Source organism: Eulemur rufifrons, chromosome 6 (genome assembly GCF_041146395.1).
Source record: "Eulemur rufifrons isolate Redbay chromosome 6, OSU_ERuf_1, whole genome shotgun sequence".
Taxonomy (NCBI): Eukaryota; Metazoa; Chordata; class Mammalia; order Primates; family Lemuridae; genus Eulemur; species Eulemur rufifrons.
The window spans coordinates 1,535,456-1,560,970 of record NC_090988.1 but is presented as its reverse complement, the minus strand read 5'-3'; the positions used below and the strand labels follow the sequence as shown (position 1 = coordinate 1,560,970).

At 34.1% G+C, this 25,515-nt stretch overlaps 1 protein-coding gene across 4 annotated transcripts in view; it reads right to left on the bottom strand.

The window, feature by feature from the left end:
* The window catches only part of ARHGAP32 (Rho GTPase activating protein 32), a 278,666-nt gene that overhangs the window by 53,511 nt on the left and 199,640 nt on the right, over positions 1-25,515 (bottom strand). For 3 of the 4 annotated variants that reach the window (XM_069470686.1, XM_069470684.1, XM_069470685.1), the window contains one exon: positions 20,559-20,640. In XM_069470686.1, coding sequence (XP_069326787.1) covers positions 20,559-20,640 — 82 coding nt within the window. Of the gene's footprint in view, positions 1-6,733; positions 7,072-20,558; positions 20,641-25,515 lie in introns of those variants that run through there. The other variant, XM_069470687.1, reaches the window with a different exon arrangement.

Sequence of the window (25,515 nt, the reverse complement as noted above, 5' to 3'; positions counted from 1 at the left end):
TGTTGGTGGGACTGCAAATTAGTACAACCTCTATGGAAAACAGCATGGAGATTCCTCAAAGAAATAAATGTAGACATACCATTCTACCCAGCAATCCCACTCCTGGGTATCTACCCAAAGAAAAGGAAGCTATTTTGTCAAAAAGACACCTGGACTCAAATGTTTATCAAAGCACAATTCACAATTGCAAAGATGTGGAGTCAACCTAAGTGCATACGAATTAAGAAAATGTGGTGTATGTGTGTGTATATATATATATATATATATATACACGTATACATATACACACACCCACCTGGAGAGTACTATTCAGCCATAAAAAAGAATGAAATAATGTCTTTTGCAGCAACTTGGATGGAACCAGAGACCATTATTCTAAGTGAAGTATCTCAGGAATGGAAAAACAAACACTACATGTACTCTCTAATAATTGGGGGCTAATAAATGGGCACACATGGGCACAAAGAGATGTAAAGATCACTGGAAATCAAGAAGAGACTGGGAAAGGGGTAAAAACTTACCTATCAGGGACAATGAACACTATTTGGGTGATGGGCACACTAAAAGCCCCAACTTAAACATTATAAAAGGTATCCATGTAACAAAAATATTTGTACCCCTCTAATATTTTGAAATTAAGAAAAAATAAAACGTGCTTGTGGTTTTTGGGTAACTATACAGAAATTATCTATTCCTAATTGCTAAGATATATAAAATAAACAAGTGTTGACTTTTATCAAATGATTTCTCTCCATCTATTAAGCTGATCTTTTAGTTTGCCTTGCTTAAGTTTTGAATGTAGTAAGTTAAATTTATACCCACTTTTAAAAGTCTAGATTTTATATTTTACTTTTGTATAATTTTATACCTCTGCTGCCCTTATATACCCTTTGCAATGATGTAAACACAGTGCAAGAGACTTGAGAAGGCACGTGGCAATTTAAAGAAAAGCCTTAAGCTCTAGCAAAGTTCCCTCTTAGAAACTGTAATAAATGCAAGAATACTGTAAGCATATTTGAGGTGAACTTCTAGTAAAGAAAGACAAATATAGATGAAATCTATAAGTTACAAGTGCAGACAAAGAATTCTGAAAAATGGAAAAACTATAATGGACATCAGCAGATACCTTAAATAGAGAAAAATGATACAGATTTACATTTACAGTCTTAAAATGAATAGCTGAAGTGAACCGTATTACTTCAAATTTGTACTTGCAAATTTATTAAAAGAGATATTGGTAGGAGATGCAAAAATTAACTTATCTTTAGCATGCATTGTCATATGATCTGAAAGGATCTTTAGTCAACTGAAAAATAAACCTTTTGAACAAATTCAGTCAGTATTCATGTAGTAAAAATGTGATATAATTCTTAGTCTATAGCCTTGAATATATCAATTAAATCAGTTTAAACTTAACCAACAAAGCTTTTATTTGCAAATAAATGGACTCCTAAAGTAAGCTGTGGTTCACCAGAGTAACAACTCTACAAATCTTTTAAAGAAAAATTTCTAGATAGTTGAGCAAGATTCCAAAATGTGATTCAAATATTTCTAAAAGACACTTTTTTCAGTAACTGAAATACAAGACCTCTTCTAACTTTTCTGTTGTTATAATATGAAAAGGCTTTAATATAAATAAAGTGTCTAGGGTGAATGATGATATAAAAGAAGTTCTTTAAGCTAATGACTGAAAATACACACGAATATTCTGACAATGTGTTTTTTCAAAAAAGTTTATTAAAAAAAAAAAAAAACTCTGCAAATCAGAGTAAAAGAGTTTCTTGCAAACCAAACCCAGAGCGGGTTTTTATTTGATGGAATAAGGACGTGCTGAAGGAATTCTGTCACTGACTCATTCTTACATCCCTGTAAATCGTCTGCTCTACTTTGTGGAAAATACGCCCTCTCTCTGGCTCCACCCACTGGCCTGTTCTCAGTTCTACAAAGGCAATATGAAGAAAAAGATAATTAATACCAAACCAGATAGATATCCAACAAAAATTGAAGGAAAATCTAAAAACTACAGTAATATCATAACAGCAATTATAGTATAAATAATGTTTATTGAGTGCTCACTATGTGCCAGTGCTTTACATGTATTAACTAATTTAACCTTAGTTTGTGCTACCATCACACTCTTCAATGATTAAATTAAAAATATAAACAAGTCTCTAATCACTAGAATTATCTTCTTAAAAGTTTATGTCAGAACAATAGGTACATTAAATAAAATCTAATTATCTCCCATTACATTCAATGTAATGACTTAAATATAGTAAGGGTTATCAGAATAATGACACTGTATACCTTTCTTCCCTTCTATGTATCCAGCTCTAATTGTCAAGATAATCTTTTCTTTAGTTTATTTGGTACTATCCTATAATATCTAAATATATAGTTTGTATGTGGAAAAATATACAGTAAGCATAAAATGTTAGCAATTCTATTTGAAGATTTAAAAATACATACTTGAGCCAATGACCTAGCAATTGAAAGCTTTTACAGCATCCCAACATTAAGACAGAGAGTGTGATGAAGGTCATCCATCTAATCATGCCCATCACTGACAAGGATGTGCCAGTGAAAAAGTATTAGATCAAGCAGTTTAGTCAAGATCAAGATATAATTTTAGTCCTGATTCTATAATACCAGTCACTCACTGTAGGATTTAAACAAGGAAATTAACCAGTTTAGACCTTAGTTTAATAATATGAACAATGAGAACTTTAAACAGGCAGTATGATTGTAGATTTCATTGTAGATTTCACTGAAAATACCTGAGAAATCATGAAGTACTCTGAGAAAGTATGACGTTTAAATAGGATAGGAAGTTTCTGGAAGATATCTTTGCTTTAAAAAAATCTAGGAAAATTTATCAGGAGGAAAAATGGGACATCGTGTAAAAAAAATCACTGGAGAGCTTTGTCACAAAAAAATTAGGCTTTCTAAATCATCTTTGAAAAGGCTGGTATAAAAATTTAAGATAAAAAAGATCACTGTTAAATCACTGTTTTGTGTATAGTTTATTAGGTTTAACACTTTTAAAATTAATTTTCATTTAATTATTTTGCTCCATGAGTGTTTAGAATACTAATAAGGAGTCCTTATATAACTAACTTACATAACATGTTTATAACTATTCCCAAGACTAGATGCATGATTGTACTCTTTAACTGTTAAAGACATTCACAGTTGCTGATCATACCATATGATATCCTGTTATTTCTTTGAATTATTTGTTTAAAAGTCCTTGGTCAACAGTGCAACGGTCATTTATAACATTCTTTTTATTAGAAAATGCCATATACTCCAAGAAGATTAATTTTAGACCTAGGTGTTAAGAATTCACTGTAGTAAAGGAAACACAAGGTAAATATTATCTGTAGGTTCTGAACTTCTGAAAACTTATTTATATTCTACCAGGTTGATGCTCAAAAAGCAAAATCCTCATTGTCTCTCTAGGAATCACTGAGGTTAGCTTCCAATTTTTAAATCAGGAATACAACAGTTGTTCAGCCTTGGACTTCATTTCCTCCCCAACTATATGTCCAAAAAATTCTTTAAATAACTTGAGTCTTAAATTTTAATATACTGTTGTAGCTATTGTGGAACAAGAAAGTACAGTATTGCTTTTGAAAAAACATAAACAATTTTTGAAATAAGAGAAAAAACACAGTTCTCGGATGCATATGACAGCTGCTGTCACTGAGAAAATATCTAGGACCAGCCCCAGGAATGAGGTTCCAGAATGTGTACAACTACAACAGTCTGGCATCTGAACATTCCAGCCTCAAAGGGAGAAAACCGGGTATCTGAGAAATGGCGTGTATACTCAAGGCTAAATTTAAAGCAGCACTGACAGTAATGGTCTTGACTGAAATACTGGAAAGCTACTAACATTTACATAAGTCAAATAGGCTTCCATTTACTTCTGAGAGAGAAAAAGAGCCATTTCAAAAGGTATTACTGACTGGAATGCAAATGAATGACATTAAGAGATCTAGAAAATAAATCTATAGTAGATTTTAGAAAAGAACCTTTCAGATACAGAAGAAGGGATAAGAGCAGAACAATTTACTTGGAAAAAGAGAAGCAAAAAACAGGCAACAAATTGCTTTTTCAGAATATCCAGCACAACCCTTATGCTGAATGGCATGCCAGTGGGTACCTAAAATATTTGGATATTTGAATAAAACTGTTTCTCTTCTTCAGGGTTAAGAATGAAACCAAAGCAACATCCTGCTGGTGCCCTTCCTAGAGGAGTACACAAACAGTTACGATAGAACCGGCATGGTATATATTACAGCTATAAAAATCAGTTACCTTGGGAAAAAGGTTAAGATAAGACAGTATTATTATCTACATTATACATTTACTTTTCCAGAAGCTACAGATTTCTGTTATAAATATCAAAGGCTTGAATTTAGATTATGTGATTTTAGATTGATATAAATAAGCTTTTTTCCTGCTAAAAGTGGTACTCATTGATACTCATTTTAAAATTTTCATTTCAAATTTAAAACAATGAATGTGATTGGTTTTGTTTCTCAACTCTGTACAACAAAGAAGGATTTTTTTTTAAACTTAATGACTTTACCACCTCAGTTATTATATAAAAGACTATGACTAATTTCATTTCTAAAAACAGAACAAAAGGAAGATTTGCATTTTACCAGATGCGAGTAGGAGGAAACATGAGGTAGATGTAAATTCCTGACACTAAAAGTGTTTTAACACTAGAATGGGACATAATATGCAGGTTACAGATTTTAAAACCTGCTAAGAGTTTTTAAATTGTCTGGGCTCTTAATTTTGCAGGGTCAGCTAGTACTATTTGATAAGAAGCTTAAAAACTAGTACTTGTCCAGGAAGATACTCGTTTGCATATTTTCTCTTACAAAAATTATAGTGTAACAACCACACATTCTTAGGAATTCAGGTACATCAAAGTTAACAGGACTACCAAAATACTACATGAAGTTCTATAAATCTAAAAATTTGGAACCTTATTCTTAATAGTACAAAAATTGTCTTTTGAGATTATTTTTCTTTTTCTATTAGATTAAAATGTAATCATATTCACTTTGAAAGCACAGTCCTTTACATTTGATTAAGTTATGAAGTTTGGTGTGGACCATTGATATGATCATAGGTAGCTTTTGTCTGAGGGAGTTTTGGGGGGTTTCTTGCAGGAGGTGGAGAGGAAAGGTTCTACATTTGGAGCATTTGGAACTGATAACGAGGTCTCATTAAAGGCAAAGTCTTGGAAGCCCACCCTACCAAAGATCTGACATTTATGGCATGGTGAATAAGAGCACAGGTTTTGGAATCAGATAGAGCCAGGGGTTATAATCCAGTCCATAATCACTTCCCAATTGCAAGATCTTGAGCAAATTACCTATGTAAGTCTCAATTCCTTCACCAATGGAAATGAAAACACTAATAGCTATTCCTCTCAGGTTACTGTGATGCTTACATGAAATGATATATGCGAAGGATTTACTCTGTGTTAATAGGAGCTATTTTTACTACTATTAATACAATTTCTCATTACTTTTAGTCCAAAAATGTTAAGACTCCCCCTTGGTGTAGAGCTAACCAGAAACCAGACTCAGCTTTCTAGACAAAGTTTATTCTAATATGGCTAACCATCCTAAATTCAGGAGTGAGGTCAGTAAGGAAGGGTACATACAAGCATGGTGTCACTTTCTAGTCCTTCCTCCTATAATTTTCTTAAATGTAAACTTAACCTAAGAAATTTTAGGTTTATGCTCTCTTCTACTGAATAACAGATATTACTATACAATACTGTCTTTTTTTTTAAGTTATGGTTTCAAACCATTATCATATGAGCAATAGATGCTTTAAAAAAGTTGACTATGATAAAGAGCTATAAATTCTGAAATTCTCCCATTTATGGCTTTGGAAAATTAAAATATTGGTATCATTTAAGCAATGATGCAACAATCCTGAAAAGAAAAACGTTCAACTTCTTAACAGGGCTTATTTGTGGTTCAGAAAATTCTTATCTCCCTGTTATTTTAATGAAAAGCATTTACCCCCAAGGTCTAAAGAAGCACCATATAAATATAGAATATTACCATACTGGTAAAATCTCTGAGAGTTAACACAAAATATTTTATGGATGGACATGGTTATCTTTACTAAGATCCTTACAATGAAGGTGGGGGAAAGCACCATACTTGAAAGGAAAAGGGCAAAAGGGTTACTTCCTTATGCTAATTTAAGCAGCCTCTTTATACAGTCCACCAAATTCCTTTAATTTAATCAGCACTGCCTATTTCCATTAATCGGTAATTGCAATATTATTAACCCACCAGGAAAAAATTTTAAAAATATGATAGATACTGGTTGCTTAAGAAATACAGCAATGTTCTTTTAACCATGAAAACTTTTGTTATATTAACCTCAAGTCTAGAAAACATTAAGGAATAAGCTGATTGGAAATAAGAGAAAAATAGGTATTTCCTGAAACTGACTCGGAAAATAATACCTATGTGGTACAATCAACACAATCCTACTTCAACCTCTCTATAAACATGAAAAATATTAATGCTCTGTTATTCAATTTGTAGATAATTAAAAAATTAACCATTCACCTAAGAGCAACCAAGGTAACATGTGCCTAAATAGAATCTAAAAATAGTTTCAGTAACATATTCTAAATGCTGTTTGAGTTAAATATTTGAATAACTGATTGAGATCTCCTTACCTCTTGCTGTGGTACAAGTTTTAGGACCAATACTTAAAATTATTCCAAATGACTGTATTTAGCAGTAGACTCGTCAGGATACAATAGCTCTGCATTCCATGCAAACATGTAGCAAATGATTCATAATCACAATGGCGCAGACCTTATCCACCACAGGCTAACTTCAAGCCAGGTCTTCACAGCACTTTCAGGTTCTAGCTCTTGTTTGCTCAGAGGCCCCTCTCAGCAGCACTTTTCTTGGCCCAGTTTTCAGTCAGGTCTGTGGTGGAGCCGAGCAAGCCTGCTGGTGTGTGGGAGAGCTCTGCCTTCAGGAGCTTAATCCTCTCTCAGCACGTACTGCTTCGCAACTCCACAGAAATGCCCAGCCTCAACTCACACTTGCAGAACAGGCTTTACCAGTACAGCCCCACCCATCTACCCCACACAGGTGAGTACTTCCTGCTCAGAAAACACGCATATGAAATTGATACTGAAATACCTTTTAAAAGATATTTATCTTTCATCTTTTAAAAAGTTACTTGCTATTCAGTTGCTTATATTTGCTAAGTAGGTAGGAGACAGTGTATTCAATTAAAATGATGGCACTTCGGGCCCCAATTAAACAAGAAAAGTAATTGATCAAATAGGGAAGTACTGCCAGTAAAAGACTGAATCATTAAACTGACAGCAACATGCTAAAAAAATAAACCTTTTAATCTTTGCTGATATTGAGCTGTAATTGTTATTCCACTAACACAGTTTTTTTAAAAGTATCAATTTACACAGTCTTTCTGTGAAAAATTCTGAGAAAAATCTCTTATGCAACTAGGGAAAAAAAATTAAAAAGGTCTCTTCAGAATTGAAAAACCATGATTAAACAAATTTTCCTGAGTATGAAGTCCTCCTCCATACACTGTCCAGGTGTTAAATATGTAACTCTCCTTCACCTGTCCCAAGAAGTCTCAAGGCACTTCTTTTCTTCTGCCAGAAACATTCATCAGCAAAAGTGAAAATCTTTGGCAACCATTCTCAAACTAGCAATTGGTGACTCAATCTCAATTTGTGACTTTTTAAAGCATTATTATTTATTTTCATAAATGAAATATAAATATTGAAGAGATTCAATACTTATACTAAATAACAGTTCTGAGCTTTGCCAATCAGAATTACTTAATGAAATAAATGAGTTGGAAAAGATTGACATATTTTCTGTTCCAAATGACTTTTTACTAATACCAACATAAATTCTACCTTTAGCTATGTATGATTTACAAAATAATGTTACAGCACTATGTGCCAGACACAATTCAAAGTACTTTAAAATATTCTTCATAGTTGATTCCATCATTATCCCATTTTATAGATGAGGAAACCAAGGCAGAGAGATTAGGCAATTTGCCAAGGTCACACAAGTAGTGACTGGCAAAAGAGGAGATATTCAGGGAGTATTCATCAGGGACCCTGACAAAATCTTCTACTGATGATTGAATTTATTGCTCCTTTCCTCTTTGAACATATCTCTGAATATAAAATTGTTGATAAATGGTAGTCTACAATAAGAGAAACAATGAATTACAATGTTATTTTATAAGAAAGACCATAGAGAATTCCAATATGTGACAGGAACAAAACATGTTAATTTTTACCAAAACAGAACAGCTGTGGATTTATGGATTTTGTTGAAAAGGAAATGAGGCTCTTAAAATTTATTCATATTGGAGAAGGCAAAGCCACTCTTCTTTAATTTTCAAAGGAAAACACCCTTCCCTCCCAACCCTTTCCTTAGTTAGTACTAAAGACAGAAAGGGAGGGCAAGAGAAAGAGGAAGAAAAGAGAAAAAGGAGAAGGGTGGGGAATGAGAAGAAAGTACACACTGTGTTACAGAAAAGCCATTTTTGGAAAACTTCAACAATCCATAGCCCCTCATATTACCTAACATAAAAGCACAGACAGGAATAACTAAATTCTACAATAGTTTGCCCAAGTGTGGGAAAATTACAGAATTAATGACAATAACTTTCACCTGAAACCCAGAAAGGTGCACTCTATGTTTGTGGTCCCCAACCCCAGGGGCCTGGGACCAGTACCAGTCAGTGGGGAAATGGGCAGCTGCGGGGTGGGAGTGGCTGAGCTAGAGAAGCTTCATCTGCTTTTACAGCCACTCCCCATCCCCCTGCCATCCGGGCTCCCCCAACACCACCCCCCAGCCCCGGCGTGGAGAAATTGTTTTCCACATGAAACTGGAGGTTGGGGATCGCTGCTCTGTGTCACATAAAAATACATGGTAAGATAATGAGTACACGCAAAAACTGGTGAATCTGGAGTAAGGTTTATACTCTAGTTAATTGTATTGTGATAATGTCGATTTCCTGGTTTTGATAATGTACTATAGTTATGTAAGATGTTACAACCGGGAGAAGTTGAGTGATGACAAGTACAAGGGACCTCTCTGTACTATTAATATTTTTGCAACTTCTTCTGAGACTAATTATTTCAAAATAAAAAGTTTAAAAAGTATGGCTGACTGAAAAGCATTATGCTGTATCATCTAGTGATGCGTATGGCATAGGAGAAGTCATTTGTCATTTTTGTCTCATAGTTAACAAAAAGTTTGGAGGCTATCCCCCTGTGAAGAACCAGGATGTATCTTTGTGTGGGTGGGAGAGGCAACAAGAGAGTTCACTGGAAAGGCAATGGCTACATTCCAATCATTCTATTATAAAAAATTATCTATACGATTTGCAGATATACTATAGTATATACCAAATATACTATATATATAAAACCCAACATATATATATATAGGTTGTATATAACCAACATAACCCAAAATTAGCTCACTTCTCACCACTTTCACAGTTACATTGTCTAAGTCACCACCATCTCTTGCTTGGCCCACTCTAATAGCCACTGCTAGCCTCTCTTCTTCCACGCATGTCCTCCTCTCCTATTCTTAACACAGCAACCAAAGTGATCCTTTTGACAAGGTCGATCAGATCGAACAAAAGCTCTGCTCAAAATCTTCTACTGCCTTTCCAAAAAATTCTAAATAAAGGCCAAAACCCCTATAGTGGAACCAGGCCCCAAAGAAGACATGATCCCTCTCCCCTCTTGACCTTATTTCTTTACTCCCTTTGCTCTAGCCAACCTGGCCTTCCTGCTGACCCTTTAACAGGCAAGACATACACACAGCTCAGTATCATTACATTAGCTGTTCCCTCCTTGGAAAGCTCTTCCCCCAAATGTGTGCAAATCTCCCCTCCTCATCTCCTTCAGGTCTTTGCTCAAAAGTAACCTAATGAGCCCTTCCCTGACTACCCTACCCTCCTTTGAAATTATAACACCACAGGAACCACACCCCAGCACTTCCTGGTCTGTACTGCTTTCTCAGCTTTATTTTTCTCCATAGCACTTATCTATCATACTAATATATACTTATTTGTTGGTCTACCTTTCTCCCTCTTATCACATGTGAATATAAACACCAAAATGGCAGAATCTGTCCGTTGTATTCACTGTTTTAGCCACTGACACTTCGTGTGCACTCAATAAATTCTTGATCAATGAATAAATGAATACTGACAATGCCAAAAAATGGAAGGCTTACTTAGGGCAAGGAGAAGAGAGATTAGGGGCTTACTCCTAGCACTGACTTAAAGGCATATGGGGGTTTAAGAAACCTTTTTGACAACTATAATGGAAACTGTTCATGTTTACAATTATCAATCAAGAACTGTTTTGGAGTATCAATCATGTATAAAAAAGGATGCAAATTAGTATAAAATATTAAAATAGAATATCTGCCCACAAGCAAAACCATGTAGATGGGGTAGGGAATGATCAAACTCTAAATGAGAGAAATCATTGCCATACATTATTTCCAAGTGAGTGCTACAAACAACAGCTACTCTAGCTGAAATGTAGCTAGGGTCAGTATCATCAACAATACCTGGGAGACTGTTAGAAATGCAGAACTTCAGGCCCCAGCCTTATCTACTGAATCATGATCTACAGTTTAAAAAAATCTCTCAAGTCAACTGAATGCACATTCATGTTTGCAAAGTAACGGCCTAGGGAAGCTTCACAAAATGTATGGTGAATTGTTTCAGGCAGGAGAAAGATCACAGGCAAGGGAAAGGGAAAGCCCAAGATACTTTGAGAGGAGAAGAAGGAAACATGCTACTAAAGCTGCATATGAGTAAGAAATGGGGAAAAAAACAGGCCACAAAGGTAAGTTAGTTTTAGTATTTGTGGGTCATCTTAAATTCTAGACTAAAGATTTGGCAAGTAATCTGGCACAGAGGGAAATTACTTAAGTTTCCTGAAGGTAAGTATTACATGATAAAAATTGTGTTCTAAAAATTTAATTTAGTAGTAAATATTAGGATGGAGTAATTCAGCAGGCATTAATCACATATTCATTGAATAGTCATCCTGTGGGAGAGATAAAGTTGAATGAGACATATTTGCTATTTGTGAGGGAAGTGCAATTTAGTGAACAAGTGAAATACCTGCTAAGAGATTTGACTGGGATAGAGAGGAGATGCAGTTAGGGAGAGATGGGTCAGGGAAACGTTCATGGAAGTAGTGGGTTCTGGCCTGAGATATAGGAGGAATTCAACTGGACAAAATGGGGAAAGAGGCATTTCAGGCCGTAGGAATAGCAGGAGCAAAGAGAAAGCTCTGGAACCACATGCTATGGTCAGACAACAACAGAAGTAGATTCCAGTTAGTACACAGGGACTACAACAGGAGAATAGAAAAGAAGGCAGGTTGGAAATGCTGCAATAAAATAGAGTTTGGAGTTATGTTTTATACATAGGGGGAACAATTGAAAGATATTTTCTTAATTAAAGAAGCATTAGAAAAGATGATGGCTAAAAACAAAATCTACAAATTAAGTAGGTTTCTATAAGCAATTCTCTTTATCCTCAATTTAATCCATCTTTTATCCTAATTTCTGTTCTGTTCATATAGGCCTTATGGAAATTCAAATTCACTTTCATTTACTTCTATTGTAATAAAAGCAAAAGGAATTAAAGTTTTGTTTTGAGAGAGAACAATAAACTTTATCGCTATTCAGTGTTCTACAGTAGGCAGAATTCTCGGTTTTGAGTTAATTAATCACACATGAGTTAATCCATGTCAAGCACTTGGTACAGTGCCTGGCACACAGTAAGGACTACGTGAATGTTACCTATGATTAATAGCAGGTGTCAGAAGATTTGAATAAGTCTTAGTTGTGAAGCCTCAGGCAAGTGTCTGTCTTAAGCTTTCTGAGTCTCAGTGGCTCCATTTGTTAAAAAATAGGACAGAAATACATTTTCTATTCCTACCGACCTCATAAGGGTTATACCTAGAATCAAGTCCAACTTAAAACAATGGAAATATAAGTACTCATAAACTCTAAAGCATTTTACAAATATATGGTATTATACATTTTCTAACTGTTTTTCCCCGATGCAGAGTGAGAAAGTATTACCTTGCTCTATCCTTTATGATGTATTCAGGGGGAAAGCTTCCCGAGGCATTCTAGTACTTCAGGACTCCTTGGCCTCTTACATCAGTGCCTCCTAGGGTATTGACTTTAATATCTGATTCTTAAACTATTACCTCCAGAACACATGTAAGCATACATTTACTGGGAAGATTATTCAATACAATAATCAAAACAGGATAAGTACAAACCCAGACCTCTCTTATTTGATATATAAATGTGTGGTCCTTTTATAATAAAGTGATATGCAAAGAAACATGGCTATGAAGGAGCAAAAAGTGCTACAAACTCAAAAAAAGAGAAAACAGAAATAATCAGGAGGAAGCAAATGAAAAATTAAAAAAAAAAACTTATTACGCAAAACCGCAAGTAAAATGTCAAAAAAAGCAAGATACTAGAGGATCAGTTTCCTAAAAGAACACTATAAGAATTTTTTTATTTCAAAATTACACTACAAATTCAAATTGACTTGTGACCTTATGCATCACTTCTTACATAAATGAAACGATTTCATCAGAGTTATATCTAATTTCTAAGCCTTCCTCCCAAATGAAAGCTTCAACTATTTCTATGTATGTGGCTAACCAAAAAAACCAAAAAATCCATTATCATCAAAAAAGATGACAAAAATTTATGATGCAAACTCTATTTAAGTGACCATCCAAAGAGGCTTCCTCCTTCCCACATGGTCCCATGAAAACTACTGTAATTAATTTGTTTCAGTGGTATACCATGCTACATTGGCACACAGATTTATATCAATAAATAACAGCTTAAGTATCTATATAAACTAAACAGATCTAGTTTCTGACACTCATGAATTTAAATAACATAGTAGATAGACATAATTCAATAAATAATAACAGTTGACATTTACTAAGTGCCCAGGGATCTTAAATGCCTTATCCCCAATCTTCAAAAGAAATCTTGCCTTACTTTTTAGATAAGGAAATTGAAAATCAGAGAAGCCAAATGATGTACACCTAGACAGAAAAAAGTGGCATAGGGATTAAAACCCAAGGTTGTCTGAGCTTTTGTCCCTTCAACTGTGCTGCATACATAAATCAAATACCTACATTAAAATCTACTGTCACAAAAGTGCCTATTTTATGGGGTAAATGCATTAAATAGGACCCCTGGAAATTACCTACTTGGATAGGGTGGAGTTAAGGGGAGATTTTAATTTATTTTTTCAAAATTTACAAAGTAATACATATTCATTGTAAGGATTTAAATAAAGAAACAAATAGAGAAAAAAATAAAATGTCTCTTATTATCTCCATAATCCCATTATCCTTTTGGGTTAGGTATATATCCTAGATCCTCTTCTATGAGTTTATAATGAGATTATACTATTCTGTGACTTGCTTTTTCATTTACCAGTACATCAGAGAAAAAATTCCCCAGGTTAGTAGTACATAGGCCTCTACTTTCTTTTTGTTGCAAAGTATTTTATGGTATAGAAGTATCACAAGTATTTTCAAAATATTATTTCCACCATTTGAGTATTAAACTAATGGTGCAAACAATATTCATCTGGATGAGAAGAACATAAAAAATGCAAAGTGACCAATTCAAAACTGGCAAAGAACTTAAATAGACATTTCTCCAGAGGAAATATACAAATAGGCAATAAACACATGAAATGTTCAACATCATTACATTTCTGTATAATCGCTACCTGGATCAATATATCATCACCAGTACTCCAGAACCCTCCTCCTGCCCATCCCACTTATTAGCTCCTCTCTCTTCTTCAAAGGCAACTGCTGTACTAACCTCTAACAGCACAGAACAGTCTTGGACTGTTGGGATTTTGAACTCTATATACATATGTATCAAATTATACAGTATGTGTAACAGGTTTTTTCCCTTAACATTTATTTTTGTGAGATTCATCCCTGTCATTAATGTAGCTGTAACTCATTCGTCTTTGTTGCTGTAGCAGAATCTGTTGCATGTATATGACTTTATTTATTCATTCCACCATGCATATACCCTTGAGTTTTTCCAGTTTTTGACAAATAGAAATAAAGCTGCTATGAACATGACTGTACATGACTCCTGGTCGGTGTACATGAATTTCTGTATCTAAGACTGGAACTGCTGGGTTACAGGGTATGTATGTCAACATCAGTAGATAATGCCAGACAATGACTGTCCCAAATTATACTGCCACCAGCAGTGTATAAGAATTTCCATTGATCTACATCCCTGCCACCTTTAAGAATTTCCATTGATCTACATCCCTGCCAACTTGTAATATTGTTACTCTTAAATTTTAACCATTCTAGTGGGTGTGCACTGGGGAACCAATAAGGTTTTAATTTGCATTTCCCTTAAGACTAATGATGTTAAACATCTTCTGATATGCTCATTGAGCATGTTGGATACTTGTTGTGAAGTATCTCAATTTTCAATGATTTTAAAAAAATCAGTTTATCTGTCCTTTGCTTATGGATTCTTTACATACTCTAGTTACGAGACCTTTGTCAGATACGTGTTCTGCAAACATCTTTCTTTGTGAGCTGCCTTTTCACAACCTTAATAGTATATTATAATGAAGTCCTAAATTTTAATTGTTTACCATTAAGTTTTTCAGTTATGATTAATACTTTGTGTATAAACCAAGGTCATGAAGATATTCTACTGCATTCTCTTCTACAAGTTTTGTTTCACTCTTCACATACAGATCTGTAATTCTCCTAGAATTACAACTCCATTTGTATGGGGTTAAATAAGGGTCAGGTTTCTCCTTTTTTTTATATTTAGAAGTCCAGTTGACCCAGCATCCGTTACCGAAATGATTGCCCTTTGATACCATCCTGCAATTCTACCTCTGCCATAAATCAAGTATTTATATATATATACAGGTTTGTTTCTGGACTCCATTCTGTTGTACCGATCTATTTTTCTTTCCTTCCTTCTATACCAATGCCTTAATTAATGAAGCTTTTACAATAAATCTTGATACCTATTACAGTAAGCTTCCTACTTTTTTGTTCTTCAAAATTGTCTTGGGTATTCTTGGCTCTGCATTTCCACATAAATTTTATAATCAGTCATCAATTTCCATGACAATCCCAACTCACGGCTTGGGGCATTATCAGCAGCTCTGCCCCATTGGGCTCTGACTTCCAATTTTGGTTACCCCAGCACGGTGACTTCTGATACTCCATCAGCAGATACCCTAGGAAAATAACGTCTCCACGTGCTGGGGTCACCCGCTGGACTGACTTCTGCTTCAGCTTAGCTCAGTACTGTTTTCTGTTTTATTAACCCTCCAATGATTCAAAGAGATATTTTTATATTTCTGTCCATTTTTTAACTGTTCTCAGGGGAAGGTTTGTCTAAATCCCTAGTCTTTCATTTCCAGAAGTTCATGCCTCAAAAGCAGGCTTTGCTTTTCTTCTCTTTTTCTCCCTTTCTTCCACTCCTCCTTTTTCTCTTTTCTCCCTCTCTTCTATTCCTCCATCATCCACTCCCCTTTTTCTTCCCTTCTGGTGGAAAAAGTGGATAATAGGGAATTCTAGCATGGACATTACAAAAAAGACCAAATGTTGATCCTGGAAATGAAAAACATGGGAATTAAAGAATTTATTAAGCATGATTAAGAGAAGACTATACGTAACAGAGGGGAGAATCACTGAACTTGAAGATAGGTCCAAACTCAAAATAGAAAGTATTCAAACTCAAAAAAAAAAAAAAAAAAAGCGAGAAAGAAAACACAATGAAAAAAACGGAACAGAGTTCAAGATCTACAAGACAATATCAAAGAATGTCACTGACAGGTAAAGGAGAAGAGAGAAAGAATTGGACAAAAAGAAATATGTGAAGAGAAAATAGCTGAAAACATCAAAAACTTTAAGAAACATATCACCAAGCAAGACAAGCACAAAGAAAAACATGGGCTTTCCCTTCCATTTTTGCCCACCTCAACCTCATGTTCTTCCATCAAACCATGCACTATGGTGAGTGAACAAAATGCTAATTTCTTATGGATAAGTTTCCACCTTTCTTCCTCTTTTCTTTCCTTTCTCTCTTGAACTCTTATGTTCTTTTTCTTAAGGTACCATGGATACTTGCTATCTTGGTCAGGACACGGTGACTCATTAATTTTATATCTGTATCCACAAGTAACTGAACATATTAAGAACATTAAGAACAGCTTCAAAAGAAAAAATTTTCCATTACCCTTGTTGTGTAATAGTATAGGGAGCTTTAAATTTTTAGTCTCAAACTATAGCTGCATCTTTCAGATTTGGCATCTAACAGTGACAGATGGCAATGTTAAAAATAAATAGAACATTCAAGTTGTTTATACTGTAGGCAAAGACAGTTCTAAAGTGTGAAACAAGCCCAAGGCAGAAAGAATTCACATCGTCCTTTTCAAAATGTATTAAGAATGCACATTTCCCTATGCAAACTCTGCAATGCTGCTTACAAAAGATACAATATTAGCTTTTGAAGGTGTGCTTGTTTTATATATGTCATTACTAATTTAGAATTAATAATGCCATGCTGGTCTAAGAATATAAACCTATTTTCCAGAACTATCAATAACTGATTAATTTCCCAGTACTAAATACTTCTGGAGGTTATCACTGTTAAAAGTTGTCATTTCTTCATTCCAAATGTGAGAAAGTATTTCAACAGTTTATTTTAAGGCCAATATTAAGCTAAGTTTTCAAAATTCAGTTTATACTACATCTCTGGGTCAAAATTACCAAAGATGTGATTTAATAACTAATAAAAGTTAAGCTTACTCCACAGAAGGATAGGTAAAAATAATGTATAAGCAAGCACAGTAAGTTTTTGATATTGAATTTTAGTAACTTCAAAATAGTGACCATAAAAACCTGTGATCATCATCTGAATAGATGAATAAAAAGCCTGTGAAAAAAATCCAACACCCTTTTCATGACAACACTCAACAAACTGGAAATAGAAGGGAGGGAATGTTCTCCACCTGATAACAGGCATCTATGAAACCTCCACAGCTAACATATTAGCAATGGTGAAAGACTGGATGCTTTCCCCTAAGATCAGGAATAAGACATGGATGCTTGCACTTGAGACTTCTATTCAACACTGTATTAGAGCTTTTCACCAGGGCAACTGGGCAAGAAAAAAATAATAAACTGATTGGAAAGGAAGAAATAAAACAAAATCTCTATTCACAGATGACGTGATTTTATATATAGAAAATCCCAAAGAATTCACTAAAAAACTATTAGAACTAAAAAGTTCAGCAAGGTTTCAAGATACAAGATTAATATACAAAAATTATATTTCTAAGCACTTGCAATGAATAGTAAGAAAATGAAATTAAGAAAATTCCATTTACAACGGCATCAAAAAGAGTCAAATAATTAAAAACAAATGCAACAAAAGACATATAAAACTTATATTGTGAAAACTATAAAACACTGAAAGAAATTAAGGCATATCTAAATAAATAGCAAAACAACCCATGTTCAGGGATTGAAAGCCTTAATATTGTTAAGATGGTAATATTTCCCAAACTGATCTACAGATTCAGTACAGTCCCTTATCAGAATTCCAGCTGACATTGTGGAAACTGACAAGCTGATTTTTAAAATTCACATGGAATTGCAAGTGACCTACAAAAGCCTAATGAACCCTTAAAAAGAAGAATAAAATAGGACGTATACTTCCCTATTGCAAAACTTATTATGAAGTAATAGTAATCATGAGAGGGTGGTACTAGCATAAGAAAAGATACATAGATCAATAAAATAGAATTGAAAGTCCAGAAAAAAACCCATGTGTCTCAGGTCAATTAGTTTTCTACAAGGGTGTCAAAACAATTCAATGGGGAATCTTTTCAACAAAAAGTACTGCAACAATTGAATGACCATGTGAAATCAAACCTCTGCCTCACACAATACATAAAAGGTAACTTAAAAAATGGATCATAGACTAACATATAAGATCTAAAACTATAAACCTCTCAGAAGAAAATGTAGGAGTAAATCTTCATGACTTTGGATTAGTCAAGCTCTTCTTAAATAAGGCACCAAATGCATAAGCAACAAAAGAAAAAAATATATGAGACTTTGTCAAAATTAAAAAACTTTTATGCTTCAATGGATAACATCAAGAAAATAGACAACACACAAAATGGGTGAAAATATTTGTAAATCATTATTATCTGATAAAGGACTCGTATTTCCAATATATGGAATACTTACAACTCAATAATAAAAAGACAAATAGCACAATTAAAAAATAGGCAAAGGATATGAATAGATATTCCTCCAAGACAGACAAATGGTCAATAAGCACATATAAAGACACTCAACATTACTGGCCATCAGGGAAATGCAAATCAAAACCACAATGGGATATCACTTCACACCTAAGATGATAATAATCAAAAAAATCCAAATAAGTGTTGTCAAGGATATGGAGCAACTGGAACTCTCATACACTGCTGGTAGAATCATACAAAGGTACAGTTGCGCCAATGGTGCAGCTGGCAGTTCCTCAAAAGATTAAACAGAGGTACCACATGACTCAGCAATTGCACTCCTGGACATATGCCCAAGAGGGATGAAAACATACATCCACAGAAAAACTTGTACACATAGCAGCCAAAAATGGAAATAACCCAAATGAATAAACAAATAAAATGTGGTACATACATACAATGAAATATTATTCAGCCATTTTCTTTCTTTTTTTTTTTTTTTAATGGAATTATCACCGTGGATACTCAGCCATTTTTTAAAAAAAGGAATGAAATACTGATACATGCTACAGTATGGATGAACCTTGAAAACATTATGCTAAGAAACCCATCACAAAAAACCATATAATATCATTCCATTTTTACAAAATGTCTAGAATAGTAAAATCTATAGAGACAGAAAGTAGATTAGTGATTGCTTTGAGGTGGGGGTCTGGGAGGAGGGGAGCACTGTCTGCTAATGGATAAGAGATTTCTTTATGCAGCGATAAAGGTATTCTAAAATTATCAGTAGTAGTGGCTGTACAGCTCTGTGAATATAATAAAAAACCACTGAACTATACAATTTAAAAGGGTAAATTGTATGGCATATAAATTATATCCCAATAATGCTGTCTTTTTTTAAAGTTACTGATGCCATATTAAAAAAAATCTACAGTCATTACAATTATTAATACTAATGAACATTTATCAGGCAAGTACCCGTTGAGAAAGTCTTTTTAATAAGCTTACTGAAAGAAGGATAAAATTGCCTTAAAAAGAACTAAGAATCCTGGCTCAAGTGGAATTGCAAAGAACACTGTTTTGAAGTATTTTCTCTACCAAGCAATAAAGTTTGTCTAAAATAAACAAATTCCTATGAGAAAAATGGAAACAATCACTCTCTAACCTACTATGAAGGAATAAGCTTTGAAAAGAGTTACTACTCTATAAATACTATAAGCAGAGATTGTTTGATATATACTTTGGGAGCAGAAGTAGAAAAATACTAAATAAGGAAAGAATAAACTTTTTTCCCCCTAACTCTTACATTCAGGTCCTAAAGATATAAAGTATTTTAAGGAAAACAGTTCAAATAAATTCTGAGGCCCAGAAATTGTTCTTCTCCTTTTATTGAGAGGAGGGAAAGGGTAGAAAAAAACGTAATATAACTACAAAAAATAAATTTCATTACTTCCTCTTTCCTCTAAAATGTTTTAGTCTTCGTTTTTATTTTCTTTTAAAAAATTTGTATCAGATCAAAAATTCCCAGGCTAGGTATTCTGTAGAATCTTGCCTAGATTAAATCACCCCAATAAACACAAAAATCCCCATTTTCTTGATTTTTATCCCCTGCAACACTGCTTTACTTATTTGTATAATATTCTATATATTTATGTAGCACTGTAAATATAGTACATAAGTAATAAGAATTGCTGTTTATAATAGTTTGGCTGTTTATAGGCACTGTTAAAATATAAATATAATACATAATGTAAATATAAATCTATTAATTTTCAGTTAATCATATCATCTTCATGCTAGTTCTTTAAACCTATTGTTTTTATCATTTTACTCATTAATAAGCTATACTCCTACTATATAATTGTAAAAGCAAATAATGACAAAGCTTAATAGTGCACATAGGTCTTTTAAATTGTTTAAAAATTTAAATGAATGTAGAACTTTGTGAAATGATCAATAGAAAAATAAGAACACATTAAAAATCAAAACCATTAAAATGAAAAATATATAAAATTTAAGAATGTCAATAAATGCAAAGAATAGCAAAACAATCTATGTATTTGGCTAGAAGAGAAAGTCTGTATCTCTGAGCTGCTGCTAAAATAACCACACTAATGAAAAAGTGTACTCACCTGGTTTTGGCACTGAGTTGGTCACTGACTGGGGAACTTTTTGGTTAATTAACTCAACACAGTGTCCAGGGAAGAGTCCCACCTGAAGAAAAACAACGAAGAGAGGATCTAAACCAGCAACCAGAGCAATATGTGAACACTGCCAATTCAATTCCAGTAATTCCACAGTCCCTCCCCAAATGGTCCTATTATTCCAAGACTCTAAATAACAGACGATGCCAATTACACAAACAAATAATAAAACAATCTGTTGCTATGAGTATACAGTTATGTTATTTGTCCAAATATCTAAGGCTGCTTTTTTAGTTTTAGTTTTTAATTTCCAAAACTGTTTTTTACATCAATTAAAAAATTTAGTCTGACAATAAGCTCTGCATGCAGAAGATAAAATTTTATCACTTAATAATTCACTTTGCTGAAATCTCAATCTAATTTGTCAACATCTCGGTTGCCAACTTATGTTTACTGTCTTCTCTATGTTCTTTTTAAATCAACGCTGAAGCACAATTCAAAGTTTTTGTGAATTTTCTCTTCAGTCTTCCACAGGTTTCACGAAAAGGTAACATGACACATAACTTTTTGAAACAAATGCTCATGTAACATCCTAGTATTCCCTGCTGTTAAAAAGCTAAGAGTGCATGGACAAGAGGGAAAGCAAAAGAGAAGAACCAGCCAATCTCATCAATGGCAACAGACACTGGCTTAGAAGAACACACAACATTGACCTTGAGCAGAATTGTTTACACGGCTTTTGGTAGAATACTAACAAGTTGTATTAGGAAATACTGAGTTTTAGATCATCCAGAGATACTGTATAGCCAAGAGAATAAATACAGAGATAAACAGCCTGGAAACAAAAGTAAAAAGGAAATCTTTACCAATATTTATAGATGTTTCCTTAGATAGGAATATAAATGGACTGCCATGCAGCAGATGTTAAAGCTGAAACACGAAAACTACATCACTTTGTATATCCCTCTGTTGACAGACTCTGGGGAAAAGTGGGATAGTCTTCCAAGAGCATGATTCATCATGACATTCTGAGCTGTGTAATTTCCATCTGTGTGGGATTATTTTCAAATATTCATTTGCTGCATTCTTATTTCAATTTCTAGATCAATATTCTATGGCCATTCTTAAAATTATGATGATGTAATTAGTTATCATGAGCTGAAAAGGGGTTATTATTATCAGTTTTGTTCAAAAGATTTGAATTTGGGATTGGTAAAGCCCCTATGCATTGCCTTCCGAAATGATGCTTTAAGTATTTATTTTATCAGTGAAATTCCATAGCATATTCCACTCAACTGCCTATTTTACTAAATGAGTAGAAATTTTTCCAAGATTGGTTAGAACTAAGTAAGAATCTACTTGAAAAATCTTCATTTTTCTCTTACATAAGTCAATTGTCATGAAAGAGCACATTAGGTATTGGTTAACAGCATAGCCTCAAGAGTAAGCATGTCTTGGTTCCATCCTAGGTCTAGACTGAGTGTGTAACTTAGCTTGTTTGTGTTTTAGTTTCTTTATTTAAACATGATACTAATAATACCTACCACATAAGAGTTGTTATGAGAATTAAATGAATTAATGCAAATAAGATGCATATAGTAAGCACCAGTTAAATGTTATCTATTGTTATTCCAATGTGTTGGTCACCAGAAGACCTAGAGGGGCTCTAGCTCCTCCATCAAATGGATGTGACACATAATACCATCTTGTGTGTGTGTCTGCTTAAGTTTCCTCACTTTCAAATATTATTCTTTCATAAAATCCCATTTCATTTCACTTCATAAACATCTGCAATTTGCCAAAGAGAAAAGACCAGGTTGTAAACTTAGCTTGCTCATTTCCTAGGCTCTGTGATCTGGAGAAAACTGCTTAATATCTGTCTTAGTTTCCTAATTTGTAACATTAGGGATAACACTACCTATACCTCAAGAGTGTGAAAGTACCTAACTTAGTTTCTAAACTCGAGGATCTTTCAGCAAATAAAAACAAGTTTTCCATCACTTCCTCACAAAGACTGAACAAAGCTTAATGAACTTCTTCAGGAAACTGTATGTATAATAGTTACATCTTCACCTTTTAAATGTGTCACAATATGTTAGGTTTAGGTATGGGGGGAAATGCTATTACATGCTATATAGAGGTCTACAACAGGCTTATCTAATGCTTAACTCCAATCCCGGCCCTCTTGTCTCACTTGGTTATAAAGTGTAATATTACTAAACATTAGCTAAACTATCCAGTTTCCCAACTGCCTGTATCCAGGTGAAGCCAATGTACACATCAACACAATACTGCTGCTACTATTCTCCTTTCTTCTGTCAATTCAAGTTATCACGATGGGATCTGTAGCAGCCATCATTTGACCATAAATGAAAGGCCAAGAGGATCTAAGAAACTTTTGCCTATCATCATTAAGCTGCTGACTCAAAAGTAACAATCAGCTACCCTTTCTGTTTACTTTTCTGCTTCTTAAGTCAAAAGCATTCCTAACATTCAAGGAGTCTCATCGGAAAGAGTCAGGTCTATAAATTTGTGACATGCAAATTCTATTTTCTTATCACTCACAAAATTTCCAACATAAAATGTGTTCTGTTGAAAATATTATACATAAGAATATAACTAACCCCCCAAAATATAGTTAATGAACATTTATACTTTTCTGATAAATTACCTAGTATTTCACTAAATATAAACAATTCTGATAAACTCAAAATGTCAAATGGTAAAGTGACCAGAACTCTGGCAATACGATCTATTAACCAGGGCGCCCTGCTTCATATATTACTCTTTCTGCAGCAGTGGCAATTTCTAAAACTTTAATTTATATGGCTGGAAAGGGAGAGGGGAATTGGGTATATTGGCAGGAATCAAAATGAGATTTAATTCTAGGAAGAGGATGAAAGACAGAAAAGACTAGCATCTAGGGCCCATGATGGTAGAGAACCAGGTAACAAAAATATGGTAAAAGATGGAAGAGAACGATGTAGAGACAAGGCTAAGGCAGGTTAGGAATGGGCTTACAGAAAAAGAGAGGCTCTCTACTTTGGTTTTCCCTCAAGTGTCTGAGAAAACATGAAAAGGACCCAGAGATGCTGTTATAGCCCATGGTATGCTGGTAAATGTCTAAAAACCAGCTCTCCAAGGGGAAAGGCCTTGATTTACTGTTTGCCAGTATTCATGGTATAAATATTCCCACTATGGCTGGTTTCAAGCTAACCACCTTGATACAACCAAACACAGAATTGAAAAGAGACGCAGAGTAGCACTCTGTTATGTAGTATTTGTATCATACAGATACATTAGATGGAAAGAATCTCAAGAGCACAAATAATGGTAAAATGTGGTAAAATAATTTTTAAAATTTGATTACTTATTACCTTTGCTTTCATATAATTCATTTAATTGTAAATTTATATACTTTAGTTTTTAATAATGGCTGTGTTTAACAACTGTGCTACAAAACTTCACAACTGGCTCCAGCTCACCACTAATCTATATGCTTGGTCCTGTGCCTGTCCCCTTCCAACAACTCCTGGGAATCAGCTTCCTGCACCTTGGCTCACCCTCTGACTCCAGGAGATTAAAGAGAGACATTGTAATCTGGTTCTTCTGATCGTCTATCTTGAGGATACTCAAACTAAAAAGAAAATCAAGTTTGGCTTCAAAAGTGAGAGTACATATTGATAAATATTTTGACGTAATTTAGAGAGAATATTAGGAAAGAAAACTACCGCAATAAAATAAGCCTGGAGCTTTGTAATCAGTAGGAATGGAAAGAAATCATAGCTTAACAATGAAGCCCAATCCTAACTACAGTCTCTCGGAAGCAACCAATCAAAACCTAAAAAGGAATATCCTACTCTAATTGTTTATTTATTTAATTTATGGCCAGTGAAAGTTTAGAGCTGTTAACATAGCAAAACATTTTTTCATTAAGCTTAGTAAAGCACTGCTTTTATTCCCAAATACCACAGATTTTTCAATTGGAACTATTTGGCCTCACAAATTAAATTTTCTGAATATAACTTCCTATTCTCCCAGGTCTCTAGTGTTTATATTCTGTAACAACTGAAGTTAAAATTCAGACATCCTAGCTCCCTCATTCTTATGGGTACCTATCCCTCCTCCTTCTAGTCTTTTTTCTTTTTTTGCTGTTCAGTATGGACCCTGTGGTTGACCAGTTGAACTTTCAAATCAGGACCCTAATTTCCTTGCAATATTAATCTTCTGTCAAACCAATCCAACAAACCCCCAAAACTAAATCAATATATGTCCATACTTGCATGTCTGTGTATTGCTGGAGAAAAATCACATCACTGAGGAAATGTGAACCAATGCAAATTCATAGTCTGTTGTCCTAAACATGCTACTTATGTTTTCCCACTTCCCAAACATTCTTAGAGAACCTACTCTTCTTTAGGGTTTCTGCCCAATCTGAACCCCATACCCCTGCCAACACCATCCTAGCATAGCTGATCAGACCACAAGTCAATGAGTCAATTAGATTGTCTTTTATCATTTTGGAACTAGGACCAAATCTTTAATTATCTCCATTGAGTTGTTAGAAAATAATATTTTTCATAACAAATAGGAGGAGGAGACAAGCAGCATCTGCTACCTAATGAAAGAAGCAAAAACTGGAAGAAAATCCCTCAATTCCTTATTTTCCAGTTCCTGGTTCCATTATTTGTGGCGTAACAATTTTTGCATTTGGTTCTTCGAGATATTCTGACTTATGTCTCCTCCTACTCTCCACTCTCCCTTTATCTCCCCCGCAAAACACCACATTGCTTCTGGTTTCTTTTCCTCATTTATACTGTCCACTTAAATGTCAACTTTCTAATTTCCAATAAAAAAATTATTCTTGGTGGTTAGATACTTGAGTGTCAGATACAAGTTCAGAAATCAGGATATATATCTGGGAGTTGGGCATATATAGGTTGAT